This window comes from Sorex araneus, chromosome 5, assembly GCF_027595985.1.
Source record: "Sorex araneus isolate mSorAra2 chromosome 5, mSorAra2.pri, whole genome shotgun sequence".
NCBI lineage: Eukaryota > Metazoa > Chordata > Mammalia > Eulipotyphla > Soricidae > Sorex > Sorex araneus.
Window position 1 is genome coordinate 160,566,857 of NC_073306.1, and position 14,986 is coordinate 160,581,842.

A 14,986-nucleotide genomic window follows, 5' to 3' on the forward strand; every position below is an offset into this window, starting at 1 on the left:
TGGGTGCTCATACAGCCTCTTAGAAGCTATTTCATCTCGGGCCAGTTGCTTTATCTTTCCAGGCCTCTGCCTCCTTGTCTATAAAAGAAAATGATTGAACCAGGAAAGGTATGGCAGGTGCGTTTCCCTTTTAGCTGCTGAGCCTGATAGATTGGGAGGGACTTCGGGAGGATGTGTTTGAGGACACCATGCGCAGTGGCAGAGGGATGTGATTGATTCGTGGCATCAGGTCCTGTATTCACCGTATCCGGACGAGATCCGCTCACCTCACTTCTGTCCCTGAACATGCCGTGGTCCCTGGTTTCTTTGCAGTCTAGGACATTTGTCTGTATAGTACAAAGTCACATTCTTGGGGCTGGGATTAGAGTGCATGGTCACCCCCCTGCCCCGGCACTGCAGGACGTGATCCTGTGACCCAGCCTCACTGGCTGGGTCCTGCTGGCCCCTTTCACACTGCCAGGGTGACCCTGGTGGTCCCTGACTCTGCAGGGCACGAGCATTCTCCAGCCCTAACATTGAACCGCCAGGCCTGGTTGTCTGAGTGTCCTTGGAAGTGGTCCCCAGCCCCTACCAGCACTGCTTGGGAGCCCCCTGAGTACATTCTCCTGCCAGAGGAGCAGAGGATATACTGGATATACTGGTTATACTTAAAGAACAATATCTGGGGCCACAGAGCTGGCTTGGTGGCAGGGGTGCACGCTGAGGGGAGCCTCGGTTCTTTCCCCAGCCCCCAACCCCCGGCAGCAGGGACCCTCAAGCACCCCAGCGCTGCAGGGTGTACCCCTCCCTCCAAATAGTCCCACACAGGGAAGTAGGTTTCAGGTGTAGAGAAGCAGCCTCAGGCTTGATCACGGAGGTATTTTGACAGGAATTCCTGAGGGATGATTACAAGATGACAACTAAAATTTTTAAAACTCAATAGATAATAAAATCTATTATTTAATTATTCAGTCTGGAGTGAGAAGGGGAAAGAAAGAATAGAAGAGAAACAGGCGGATATGTCTTTGCCCGTGATTCGTTTTAAATAGTTGCATAGGGCATGGCGGGTCTGACCACAAGACCTTGTTGTGGTAGAAGTTGAGTAGAGAATTCACTTGGCATCTTTGGAATCTACCAGAGTTCAACACAACGCAACCCTTCCAGAATTATGAAAATGCACGTATTCTATCTTATTTAATCTCTGTGGGGTTTTTTGCTTTGTTTCGTTTTTAGCACGATGCCTAAAGCCTAGTAGGTGTAAAATGTCTGTTGATGGCAGGAATGTATTGGTCTATATAACTAGCTTCAGCCTCAGCGCTATGGAAGAAATTTGCGTGTCGATAAAATTAAAAGTTAGGAGTTGCAGAGATTTTGAGCTTTCCCTCATTTCTATACAGTACTTCATCACATTAATCAGTTCCATGGGAGAAATTTTGTGTTTGAAAATGCCTCTCATCATCATTGTGAGTGAAATGTCAGAGATAATGATGGGAAAATGGTGTATCAGCTCTACTACTAGTGATACGCAATTTGCAAAATTGTGTTTGCTTTATAGCACTTCCATAGGAGGTTTATTTGTGTGGAGGAAGCTATGAAATATGGATGTATGTTAGAGGTACATTAATTTACCCTAGCAGCATGCATTTTACATACCATATGTTTATAGTTAATTAGCACAACAAACCCGCATTTAAAAATAATAATAATCTCAATTAGGTTATGCAAAATCAAGCAATCAACCACCTTCCTGACACATACATTCTCTGACTCCTTGGGTAACCATAAAGAAATTGTTCTCTTTTTTTTTCCATCTTCCATCTGCCATCTATTATATTGCTTGGAATATTCCATTTGCTAGAAAGCATTTGAAGACACTTTTCCCCTACATTTGAAAATCTTTGTAAGATTCTCTTGGGAAGAGTTTTCTTCTTATGACATTCATAAATGTTCATAACGTCTTTGTTGAAAGTAATACATATATTTATCGATACATTGAGGAACACATTAAGAAAAAATTATGAATTTAACTCATTTTAAAAGAATAATGCTCAAGGTGCTATTTTAAGGTGATTTTTGAAGTAAAAATCTCCTTTCATATGGGAACCTCTAATAGGTAACATCTATTCATAGAATTTTAAAGTTGGAAAGGAACATGGAGGTAACCTAGGCAAACTTCCCACTGTAATAATCATCGCACTAAATTCATGACAAGAAGCCATCTAGCCTCACTCGAACGCTTTCAGTGAGCAAAATCCTACAGCCTTACAAGGCAACTCAATTTATTTAATAGCTCTAATCGTTAGAAAATTTTCTCATATTGAGATAAAATATGCTCCCTATTAACTCCTAACCATTGGTCCCACTTCTGTTCTCCCAAGCAATAAAGGAGAATTCTAATTTCCATTCCACATGACCCCCCTCCAAGGATGAAGCAGTCTTAGGACCTCCCTGTCTTCCCTTTGCTGAATAGACACCCCCAGCGCGTTAAACTCAGAATCCTCTTCCTTCCCCATGATTTGTTAATGGAAATGAGCTGGATTTATTGCTCTCTCGCTCCACCTGGGATCTGAGTTCTGCCTCGTCAGACTGGCCTCTGTGGGAAAGGCTAGCTCATGGGCCGTCATGCTGGGTCAGTCCACACAGACGGGAGTTTCTCACACTGCCCTCAGCTAGCTGGGTCTCCTCCTCTGGCCTCTCCCTTGCAGGGGATGCTGGCTCATTGTTTTTTGATTTGTTCACCTGTAAATCTGGGAGCCGCATTGGTTTGGCCATTGGGAGCGCAGGAATCTCCCCTTCACGGCCTCTCTCTCCAGTGTTTGAGATGGAGAGGGTCTGACGCTGTAGAACTGGCCCAGTGAGTCATGAGTCTGTAAGCCAGCAAGACTGTTAGTCTTAAGTGTGGTCCTGCTCAGAACCCCGTTATTGCCCTCATTGAAAGACGGGGGCTCACTGGTAGTGATCTCAGAAAGATATCCCGGTATTTTTGTGAGTCATCTAAAATCTTGGTTCCCAAATTTTAGTACACAGGAGGGCTTGTTGAGAATACAGGCTGCTGGACCTGACTCCCAGAGCTTCTGTTTTATTAAATCCTAAGAGGAGCAAGAATTTCATTGTTTCTGCTTTAGGGGAGCGCTCCGGAGTCTGGAGTCCACTTGTGGGAATACTCAACCAACTGGGCTGGACGGTTCAGTGCTCAGGCCATTGATGTGGGGTGCTGGGGACCTCCAGTGACACTCCCGGGTTGCTTGGGAACCCCCCAAAGCAGTCTCTGGTAGTGCTCAATGGGCCCTCGTGGCCAGGGAGTGAATGTGAGTCTCTGAGTATGCAAGGCATGCGCCTCTCACCCTTAACTATCTCCCTGGCTACAAGAACGATGCTTTTCTTTTTTTTACTTTTTGGAGTCACACCAAGCGAAGCTCAGGGGGTACTCTTGGCTCTGCACTCAGGAATTACTCCTGACGGTGCTCAGGGGACCATATGGGATGCTGGGAATCGAACCCGGGTAGGCCACGGGCAAGGCAAACACCCTATCTGCTATGCTATCACCCCGAATGATGCTTTCCTTATGAGATCGTGGGTGGTGATGTTACTGATGCAGATCCATACTTTTGGAGTTACTGATCTAATGAAAGAGTGGATTTAGACTAGATGGGTTCACAGTGGGCTCAAAAGCAAATTGAGACAAGTGTGTCAATAGACGGCTGGGAAGGACAGGAGCAGGAAGCTAATGAAAAAGGAAATCGAGCCTGTTGGTTGCATTTCCTTCCCAGCTCTTGCTGGAACTCGAGTCTGTTGTATAGAATAACAGCACTGTTCCCTTGATAAGGCAACATGAATCTCTTTTCGTGATTTTTTTTGAAGGTGTTTTTTTGGGGGGAGGCACTGTTAAGGGGCACACTGGCAATGCCCAGGGATTACACTGGCTGTGCACTCAGGAACCACTCCTAGCAGTGCTCAGGGGACCTCGTGGGATGCTGGAGATTGAACCCAGATTGTCTGCTCTCCAGGCAAATGCCTTACCCGCGGCATCATCACCCTTGCTCCGTGAATGCCTTTCAATAATGAAATCGCACTGCTAGAGAAACCTTCCCGAGACATGATGAACAGACAAACTCTGGCTTTTAATAAGTTCTTATTAAGTATGTTGATTTGTGTTCTATCTTGTCACCAGTTTTGTTCACTTATTGGATAAAGAATCTTCAGGAATATTTACTCATTTGAGGAAATTTTCTTTTTTGTTTTTTTGGGGTTTTTTTTGGGTCACACCCGGCGATGCACAGGGGTTACTCCTGGCTTTGCACTCAGGAATTACTCCTGGTGGTGCTCAGGGGACCATATGGGATGCTGGGAATCGAACCTGGGTCGGCCACGTGCAAGGCAAACGCCCTACCCCCCGCTGTGCGATTGCTCCAGCCCTGGAAATTTTCTTTTTTAAAACATTTGCTCTTAACTTTCTAGGTGGATTATGATAACCACGCTCTCTATAAACATGGGAAGAGAGGCCGCAAACAGTCCCCCGTGCGGATCTTCACCAATGTTCCTGCCAGCAGGATAACCCTTCCTGAGGAAGAGGGGTACAGGTGAGCAGGTGGCCCTTCCTGAGGAAGAGGGGTACAGGCGAGCAGGTGAGCCTTCCTGAGGAAGAGGGGTACAGGCGAGCAGGTGAGCCTTCCTGAGGAAGAGGGGTACAGGCGAGCGGGTGACCCTTCCTGAGGAAGAGGGGTACAGGCGAGCAGGTGAGCCTTCCTGAGGAAGAGGGGTACAGGCGAGCAGGTGAGCCTTCCTGAGGAAGAGGGGTACAGGCGAGCAGGTGAGCCTTCCTGAGGAAGAGGGGTACAGGCGAGCAGGTGACCCTTCCTGAGGAAGAGGGGTACAGGCGAGCAGGTGACCCTTCCTGAGGAAGAGGGGTACAGGCGAGCAGGTGACCCTTCCTGAGGAAGAGGGGTACACGCGCGAGCTCAGGGGCCCTGAGGGTCAGCCTTCATCGGATGAGGGCTGAGCCCCAAGGGCAGGTCACACTGTCAGCATTGACTCCGGTCATCCTTCTCTTGCTTTTCCGCTGGGTCCGTGTCTTCCTGTGGATTTGCCCCCAAGTACTTGTGGACTCTAATCTGCCGCCAAGCCTTGGTAGGAATGTGCTCCTGATTTCTTTCTTTCCTCCTCAGATTTTGCCCTCTGTGCCAACGGTACGTTTCTCTCGAGAATCAGCACTGTGAGCACTGTGGTTCTTGCACATCCAAGGTACAGGTTTCTTTCAAATTTATTCGTACTCAAGTGTTTGTCTTACTTTAGTTCACTAGTTTTGTTACATTTGTATAATCGTCATTTCTTCTTTTTTTCTTTTTTCTTTTATTTTTTCCAGTTTTGGGCCATACCTGCATACTCAGGGTTTATTTCTGGCTCTGTGCTCAGGGATTGCTCCTGGTGGGGCTTGGGGGAACACATGCTGGGGATTGAATCCAGGTCAGCTGTGTGCAAGGCGAGCGCCTTAGCCACTGAGAGAGAGGCGGAGTGGGGGGGAGAAAGAAGAAAAGCGCCTGCCACAGAGGCAGGCAGAGCGTAGCGGGGTTCATGGGAGGGAACCTGGAGACACTGGTGCTGGGAAATGTACACTGATGGAAGGATGGGTGTTGGAACACTGTATGACTGAAACCCAATCATGAACAGCTTTGTAAGGGTCTATCTCACAGTGATTCAATGAAAAAGTAAAAAGAAAAAAGTCTCTCTAGCCCCGTAATGGTATTTTCTTAATGTTATAATTTGTATTAATGTGTCATTCTTTATTAATTATACTTTAATACAGTATTTTATTTCTAATTACAAAGTACAACTTCCAAAAATATTTAGTTGCTGCCATCATCATTAACAATGACTTGAATTTATTTTTATGTGCTACTGAATGACAGCTCACTAACAACCACATGTTTCAAGTAAAGCACTGTAAATGAACGCGTCATTTGGTTGCGGTCATAATAGAGATGTTCGGAGCTGGAGGCGTACCTCAAAGAGTTAGCATGAGCCCCGAGTTCAGTCCCTGGTGCTGCATGAGCCCCAAGCACCGCCTGGCACAAATTGTGAGCACCATGCCAGGAATAGCCCCCCCAAAACAAAAAAAATACTTTAGATAAGGCATTGAATTAGTGAATGCCCTCATTCTGAATTCTTGGGAGTACTCAGAAGTACATACACCAAGCACTTTCTCTGGGTAAGTGCTTTCCAAGGAGCTGGAGCTGAGTTTGTTTTTTTGTTTTGTTTTGGTTTAGTTTTTTTTTTTTTTTTTTGCTTTTTGGGTCACACCTGGCAATGCACAGGGGTTACTCCTGGCTCTGCACTCAAGAATTACTCCTGGTGGTGCTCAGGGGACCATATGGGATGCTGGGAATGGAACCCGGGTCGGTTGCGTGCAAGACAAACGCCCTACCCGCTGTGCTATTGGTCCAACCCCTGAGTTTTACTTTTAATGACAGTAACCCATCTGATAACATTTATTTTTAGTTTATTTAGAGGTTATCTGTACTCCTTGTTGAAACATGCACAGCTTGTGAAAGGCTCAAAATAAAGAAGTCAGAGTTTTACTTTTTAGAGATGTACACGTTGGCACAGTCAGAATGAATGAGAGCAAGGAGGGGCTGACCACACCACTAGAATAGGTGCTGCTGAGTGGGAAGGAGGGATGCTGAGTTAAGCAGGGACATCAGGGCTGGAGGGTTAGTGAAGGTAGGGCGCTTGCCTTGCATGCAGCCGGTCCAAGGTTTGATCCTCAGCATCCCGTATAGTCCCCTGGGTACTGCCACTGCCAGGAGTAATTCCTGAGTGCAGGGCCAGGAATCAAAAAACAAAATTACAAAGTTATTTTTTAAAATAACATATCTTGGGGCTGCTTATACTTTTTTTTTTAACCTATTTGGGTTTATCAGTATTTACTTCATGAAAATTATCAAGCTGGACACATATGTTTTGTACACTTTCGAGGAATTTGTTTTTTTCTGCTTCTGAAATTACCAAAATTATAAACTATTGTTTCTTTCTTCCTACTTCTGTGAACTTTTTTAAGTAATGGAATTTGTTAAGGCTTATGCCAGATAGGCATGAGGAGATTCTGAATCAGTGATTCTCCTGAAATATGCATTGAGTCCTTCTTTGTGAAGGTTGTGTTGCTTGAACTGGAGAGGGACTTTGGGGATCATATGGATAAATCCCCTGGTTGTGGAGTTAAGGACATGGGGCTTATGAGGCAGGCATTTCTGTTGAGTGGAGAATGCATAAATTAAAATCAAAGTATTTAATTGTGAAGCCCAGGAAAGTGAGAAATAAGGAAATGAATAATTTACCTAGATTTTAATAAGACATTTTAATTTTTAATTGTGCATCTTGATTTTCAATGACAAATTAAACATAATTTAAAAATTGTTTTTGTAGGATGGCAGGAAATGGCGCCATTGCCTGCTCTGTAGAAAGTGTGTCAAACCTTGTAAGTATTTAGCCAGTGTTTGAGAGTGTCTAAAAACATTTTTAGAGTTTTTCTACAACTCAGTAGAATTTTGTGGTTAATAATATTTATATACGAGGGACCTACACTAATTTGCTTGCTTTAAAATTTTTAGTTACCAAAATGGACATATTCTCCTTCATTGACAAGGCTGATTCATGTCTATTCAGTGTGGTGTTAGACTCATTTAAAAATTTTGTTTCTTTGCTTTGGAGATGTACCTGGAGGTTCTCAGGGCTTACTCCTGGCTCTGTGCTCAGGGATCTTGGAATCATGTGCCATGCCAGGGATTGATCCTGAATCAGCCACATGCAAGGCAAGCACCCTCCCTGCTGTACTGTCGCTCCAACCTCTGATTTGGTGGACTTTAAGGGACTGTATGTCCCCCAGCCAGCTTCGCTGTGTGGTACAGAGCACACAGGGATGGGGCTGGATTTGTTGCCATGTGTCAAAGCAGTTAGCTCCAGGATGTGGGTCTCACCCCTTGACGGGAGCCTCCCAAGGGAAATGTTGACTTGCCAACACTTGGCTCTCCCGTGTCTGGAAAGCTGAAAAGCATATTCAGTGAGCCCCTGCTAAAACAGAGCTTTTGTGTTTTCACAGCCTGGGTCCACTGCAACACTTGCAACCTCTGTGCTCTTCCAGAACATTCCTGTGAAGGCCCAAAAGATGGCTGCTTCATCTGTGGTGAATTAGGTCATAAACGGAGTGCCTGTCCGAACATGGGTGGAGCACAGAAGCCCAACAGGTTGGTGGCGTTACTGTATTGGCTGAACCAGAGTTCTGTGAGCTCCTTCTGGAGCCATCCGCAGAAGTAGGAGTCAGAACTGCAACATCTGTTGTGGCTTTCACTGGGCACTCTTGATTGCACAGGTGTGAGTCATGGGGTTTGGAATTCATAAGGAAGACATTAGAGAGTCACTCAAATATAAAGTAGAACTTATTCGACTTTTTGTATTCTACGGTTCATGTGACGTTAGAATTTGCGGGTCAGAGTTCAGGCCTTTTGGGAAGGGACCGATGGGGTGCAGACCCACGATGGTTTGGGCAAGAATGGAGTCAGTGCAGCCAGAATTCTGCAGGGCACAGTGGAGGAACAAGGCTCCGAGTCAGACTTCGGGAGAGGCATACTTCACGTTTCTGTAGCCAAAGCCTAATCTGACTCACTCTTCTCCATCAGTATTGGGTACTGGTCATAACTTAGAGCACTGATAGTAGCCCAGTTTAGAAAAACGTTATTGCAACTGCATTCATCATTTATATGATTACATTTTTCTTCCTCTTCTTCGTTTTAATGAAGAGGATGCTAGGTATTGATTCCTCTGCCTTTATTGACTCGAAAACCAGATAGCCAAAATTTAACATTACATGAAAATTGAAATGAGGATAAACATTTGAGCTATTGCGACCGGAGAGACAAATCAGGCTGGGGTGTGTGTGGGCGCCCTAGGTTTGGTTGCCAGCGGTCCCAGGAGTGGTTTCTGAGCACCACTAGAGGTGACCCCTCCACATGGAAAAAAGTTTTTTTATTATTAAATGACTCTGAGATAGAACCTTACAAAGCTGTTCATGATTGAATTTTAGTCATACAGTGTTCCGACACCCATCCCTCCACCAGTGTACATTTCCCAGCACCAGTGTCCCCAGTTTTCCTCCCGCTACCCCCTCCTCCACATTTTTGTGCTATTATTATATGACTTGAGATGGGAACAAAACTGGAGAGGGTATATCTTCTGTTTTAGTAACTATGATCATATTAGAATTCCCTTTTATATGGGTCAGTAGAAATTATTTTTCACAAGCTATTTGAATTCTGGGTACTATGTAAACTACCTTTTCTGCTACTTTTTATTTTGTGTACTTTAGAAAATGATATCCTCTACATAATTGAGGATGAGGTAGGATTTTAAAATTTATTTAATGAGGAGCCAGAGTGATGACCGCAGGTACGGCACTTGCTTTGCACACGGCCAACCCAGATTTGATTTCTGGCATCCCATTTGGTCCCCTGAGCACTGCAAGGAGTGATCTCAGAGAACAGAGCCAGGAAGCCCTGAGCACCACTGGGTCTGACCCCCCCCCCCCCCAAAATTACTTAAAGAGGAGCATTGAAGAATATTATAAAAATATTCTTTCTTAGGAAATGAATGTAATGCAAAGACTGCGAGTATGAGGTTATGACATCATTTACACTCATTTGTAGTGCAGACAGGCGATGGTAGCGCTCATCCATTAACTCTGTGAACTTATGATACATGGGTGCCCAATTTGCATTTTGGTAATATATCTAGGATCTTAGTGGTTCTTAAATAGCCCTGCTAGCCTATTTAATAGTAATATATTGTCTTCATTGAGGGAAATCATCTAGTATCTCACAGTACTACATTTGATCAAATTTAATTCAAACAGCAAATCTCTTAGGATGTAGTCCAGCTGATAATTCTTCAGTAGTGGTGCTGTCTTCTCTTGGAGAGGAGTCCCAAAGTCAATGGTGATCTCACGGTGTTGCTTTCTGAACATTTTTATGATAAAATTGACAAGGAAAAATTTTCTTTACAATAGTATATCATTTTAATAGCCTCTTTAGCATAGACCCATTTTTATTTTTGTTATGACTGTCATATTAATTTTTCTTTAGCAATAATTTTCCTTTGGCCTTGAACTGGAATGATGCTAGCTCCCTCTTGTGGTTTAAAGCTTGTTCTATCAGTTATATAAATGCCTGTAAGTTAGAGGACAAATCTCGGGTCAGGTGAGAGACAGAGAAAGAGATTGAATGATGCTCTACCACTGTTATATTCCCAACCCCAGGTCACTTTAATTTTGAGGAAAAATAAGATAATTGTTAGATATATACCAAATCAGTTTATCATAACCATCTCTGAAAAGAACATGTGGAGATGGTGGGATCGAAGGCCCTGGAAGCACGGTGCCTGCCACCTCCTCACTTAGGATTTTATAGTCGAAGCTTATTCTGAATAGAAGTGGGGGCATTGGAGGCAAGGACAAGGGAGGGTCCAGCTCTTGGTTCCAGTGCCCAGCCTCATGAAGGCCACGGTCACACGCGCTCTGCTTCGCAGTCCCAGCAGCCAGTGTCCACGTGGAATGGACAGCAAGTGAGGCCGAGTTTCAGGCGCTGGGCTGCGTGCCTGTCATGGGCGCCTTTCTGAGGTTTGGGTCCTGGGAAGGTCAAGAGAGACGTGGCAACAAAATGGGAGGCTAACACCCAAGGGTAGTCGGGATTATCACTATAATTATCATTATTGCCATTATTATTATCATTATAATCCCCCTGGAGGACTAGGGGTTTTCTTCCATGGCTTGGAAGCCGGCCTCGCGTGCTGGGGGAAACGGCAGGCTGAGATAGAGAAGGGAACACCAAGCAGAGGATGCTTGGGGGGCTCGCCCAGGACAGGAGATGCGTGCTGGAAGTAGACGATAGACCAAACACGATGGCCACTTGATACCTGTATTGCAAACCACAACACTCTGGGCACTGGTGGGGGGATGGGTACTTGGCCATTGTATGACTGAAACGTAATCATGAAATTGTGTAAGCTATAATTGTATTTCACGGTGTTTCATTAAAAAGTTAAAAAAAAAAAAAAAGGACAGGACAAGTTTCCCAGCATGTGGCACTGAGCATGGTGCTCACTGATGGTGCATATTGTTGCCACTTACTAGATTAAAGAAGATATGTTACTCATAACTTGCTAAAGAATTTTACATACTTTATAATGAATAAATATTTATATTTATGAAAAAAAAGAGTGAGACATGGTCACCGCTCGTGGAAATTTCCACCCTGGCCTGCTCAGCAGCCCGGCCGTTCCTTGGTTCATGTTAGGCTCCTGGGCACTGTCTCTGGCCCCGAGCTGTGAGTGAACCAGTCAGCATTCTCAGTGGCAGATTGCCCACATCTCGCCTCAGAGAGAGCCAGAAGCCAAAGGCCTGGTTTGGGTTTGGTTTGTGTTTTGTGGTGAAGCATTTGGCTTCAGAAGGTAAGTTCCCACTGTTTCCAAGCTAGCGTTGGCGAAGGCAGGGGTCACGAAGCGCAAGTAGTGTGAAGCACTTGACAACGCTCCAGACCTGAGGAGAGGAACTGAGCTGGTCGCTGCAAGCTGGGCCACGGGAAGAAAGTTTTGTTTGTGGGTAGCGTGAGGGTTGCAGGGTTCGGGCCAAACCCATCTGTGCTCAGGAGTTTTTCCTGGCGGTGCTTGGGGGACCATACACGGTGTGAGAACTGAGGTCGCAGGATGCAAGTCAGATGCCTTCAGCACTGGACTTTCTCTCAGGGCCAGAGAGTTTTTTTGTTTTTATGGTAGCGCTAGGGACTAAACCTAGGATCTCATACGTGGGGATGGGCCTCTTTCAACGGAATATTCTTCCCAGTGTTCTATTTCATTTTTTGAGCCCTGCTAACTGCCAAATGTATTAGTTCTTTTTCTGGAAAATGTAATTCATTTGGAGATTGAAGTGCTGAGTTGGGAAGTATATACACACACATACACACACACACGTGTGTGTGTGTGTGTATAAAATATGTGATATATATGTATATATTTCCCTACCGAAATAAAGCCCTCCCAGCTTATTATTTGGCTGTCTGCCTTGGTTTGTCCCTCAATCTGTAATTGCCATCTTTCAAAGAAATTTCTTTTCTCAAGCATTTTGCTTGGTCAGGCCTCTGACTGTTTCCGTGTTATTATGGTGAGGAGCCTGAGGATTTATGCTCATAATCCCGTAAATTCTTTCCCTTCTGTTTTCTTATTTGGATAGCCAGTTAATTAAACTTCAACATAATTACATAATTCACTGTGCTCATTCTACAAAATAATTTAGCACCTTGTTTTTCAGAGCTGTCAGGAAGCAGAAGCAAAGGAAAAGTAATAAGATGAAAATGGAGACCACTGAAGGACACCCCATGAATCATACATCCGTTCCCGGGAAAAAGCGAAGGAGAGAAAGAGCCCATCAATAGCTCTGCTCTTAAATGTCCAGTGACTGGAGAATAAGAAAGATTTATAGTCCAACCTTTGATGCCATTTTCTGAAAGTGCCACACTGGACTTAAATTCTGTCGCTTTCAAAGGCATGCACCTTTCCAGGCTAGATAATAGGCAGGTGGTATTTGCGGGCGTCACGGACCCTCTGCCCCCTCGCTGAGGCCTGGGGTGGTGCTCCGTGCTGCGCTGGCTTCCCCGCTCTCTGCCTTTTATCTTGCCCCAGGTCTCCTCCAGCCACACTCAGAGCCTCTCTGATCGGAGAATGGGCATGCAGCATTCTTTCGCAGCGTCAGAAGCAAATGAAAGCGAGGACCCGAGATTCTGTTTACGTTGAACCTAAGACTGTGTTAAGTCTGACGGATGTTTTAAGGTTCAGTATTAAAATACTGCCCAATGACTTAACCGTGCCACCTGTAAAGAGACGTTCATGGGTGATTAATTATAGGAACGGTCTGAAGATGCTGCAAAGAATTTTGACCAAGGCCATCCAGCAATCTACGATGCTAATTATGGAGACATTATTATTAAGTACGTTTGCTTCAGATACGCCTTGCAGGTGCCCGTGGATGCTGTGGAGTCGCTGAAAGGGTTGTCCAGTGAGTGATGTCTGCAGAACTAGGACTTGCTTTGCCGTCTCAGTGTCTGCTCATCAAGGTACCATTTTCTCTCTGGGAAAGTGGTGACAGAAGGCGCGTTTGTGGATTGCACCCCTCCTTCCTTTTCACACTCAGACTTCCTACCATGTGTCCCAGGCCACATTCTCTAAGAGCTTCTGCTTCTTCGTGGTGGTGATGGGAATAATAATAGTTGCTTCTGAGATATGTTTTTGTGATTTCCATGATAGTGGGGCCCATGTACCTGGACCTCATTTCTGCTGTCACTGGTCACTCGTGTTGACAGAAATACCGAGGGAGAATGCAGATGGCCGGAGCTCAGGATCCTTGCCTGGTGGTCCACACAGCACTAACGGAGAGTTTGGATGGGGAACAGACAGCATCTTCCTGCTTCTCCCCTGAAGCGCTCCTTCCAATTGAATCGTTTTGATCAGTTCATATTTTTTGTTTTGTTTTTATCTCAGGTATTCTTCTTTTCCTATACATATGTTGTTTAGTTATACTTTGCTACTTCTTTTTTTGAAGTTATTTTTAATTCTGTTTATAAACTTAAAAACAATTAATTGTTTGACATACTGATTTCTGGTTCTGTTTTTATTTTTTATTTTAATTTTTTTGTGGTTTTTTTTTGGGGGGGGTCACACCTGACATTGCACAGGGGTTATTCCTGGCTGATGCACTCACAAATGACTCCTGGCAGTACTCGGGGGACCCCATATGGGATGTTGGGAATTGAACCCGGTTTGGCCGTGTGCAAGGCAAATGCCCTACCCGGTGTGATATCACTCCAGCCCCCATCTGGTTCTGGTTTTAAACCTGTGGTGATAAAAAGTTGTCTCTGTAATAGAGACTCTTTATTTTTATGTTGAATTTCAACTTTGTATGGGATTATTTATATAATTTATCCTTTTTTAAAATTAATATATTTTATAGGCGTGAAATTTCTTCTTTCATATCTTATTTCATACTTGTTTACCCCTCTCCTTTTTCTCAGATAACTTCAGTTCTGTTATCAATGTTGATTAATTTGTCTTTTTATTTTGTTTTGTTTGCTCATCAATTTTACATCCTTATATGGCATACATTTGTGAAATTGAGATAACACCTCCACAGCATAGATGATTAAAAGCTAAACTCCTGAAATACCACAAGATTGTAAATCAGGATAAGTTGAAAAAATTCTTTTTCCAAAATTGTTCTTTTTTTTGTAGGTATGTAAATTTTAATAATTAACAGTGTGAATAATTATATGCTGATATATTTTAAATTTAATGTGAAATAGATAATCCCGCAAATTACATAACTTAGTAAGAGTGAGGAGAGGAGAATTAAGGAAATTTTAGGGAAAAATCTGAATTGGTCTATAGAAGGATGAAAGTGTATTTTAGGGACCTGAGCGATAGTATACAAGTAGGGTGTTTGCCTTCCACGCAGCAGACCCGGGTCCATCTCTGGCACTGCATATGGCTCCCCAGGCTCCCACCAGGAGTGATCCTGATTTCAGAACCAGGAATAAGCCCTGAGCACCACCAGGTGAGGCCCCAAAACAAAGTGTATTTTATCCTAAAAGTGGAATATAGGCTCTATGTTAGAAAATATTATGTTATAGGTAACCCTTAATTATCTTATTAAGTAAAAGATTATAGTAGAAATCTCTCTAAATATAAAAAAAGTCACCTAAATAGCTATAGAATGCTCAATATAGATAAAAATCAAATTTTTTATTGAAAATTGTATAGAGGGGCTGGAGCGATAGCACAGCGGGTAGGGCGTTTGCCTTGCACGCGGCCGACCCGGGTTCTAATCCCAGCATCCCATATGGTCCCCTGAGCACCGCCAGGGGTAATTCCTGAGTGAAGAGCCAGGAATAACCCCTGTACATCGTCGGGTGTGACCCAA

General features: G+C 44.2%; 1 protein-coding gene across 1 annotated transcript in view; it reads left to right on the forward strand.

Moving 5' to 3' along the window:
* Nucleotides 1–13,923, forward strand: part of ZCCHC4 (zinc finger CCHC-type containing 4) — a 52,590-nt gene extending 38,667 nt beyond the window's left edge. The window contains exons 9-13 of the mRNA XM_055140613.1: nt 4,438–4,559; nt 5,145–5,220; nt 7,399–7,450; nt 8,072–8,216; nt 12,326–13,923. Coding sequence (XP_054996588.1) covers nt 4,438–4,559; nt 5,145–5,220; nt 7,399–7,450; nt 8,072–8,216; nt 12,326–12,449 — 519 coding nt within the window. The 3' untranslated portion in view covers nt 12,450–13,923. The remainder of the gene's footprint in view (nt 1–4,437; nt 4,560–5,144; nt 5,221–7,398; nt 7,451–8,071; nt 8,217–12,325) is intronic.
* Nucleotides 13,924–14,986: the final 1,063 nt, after the last annotated feature.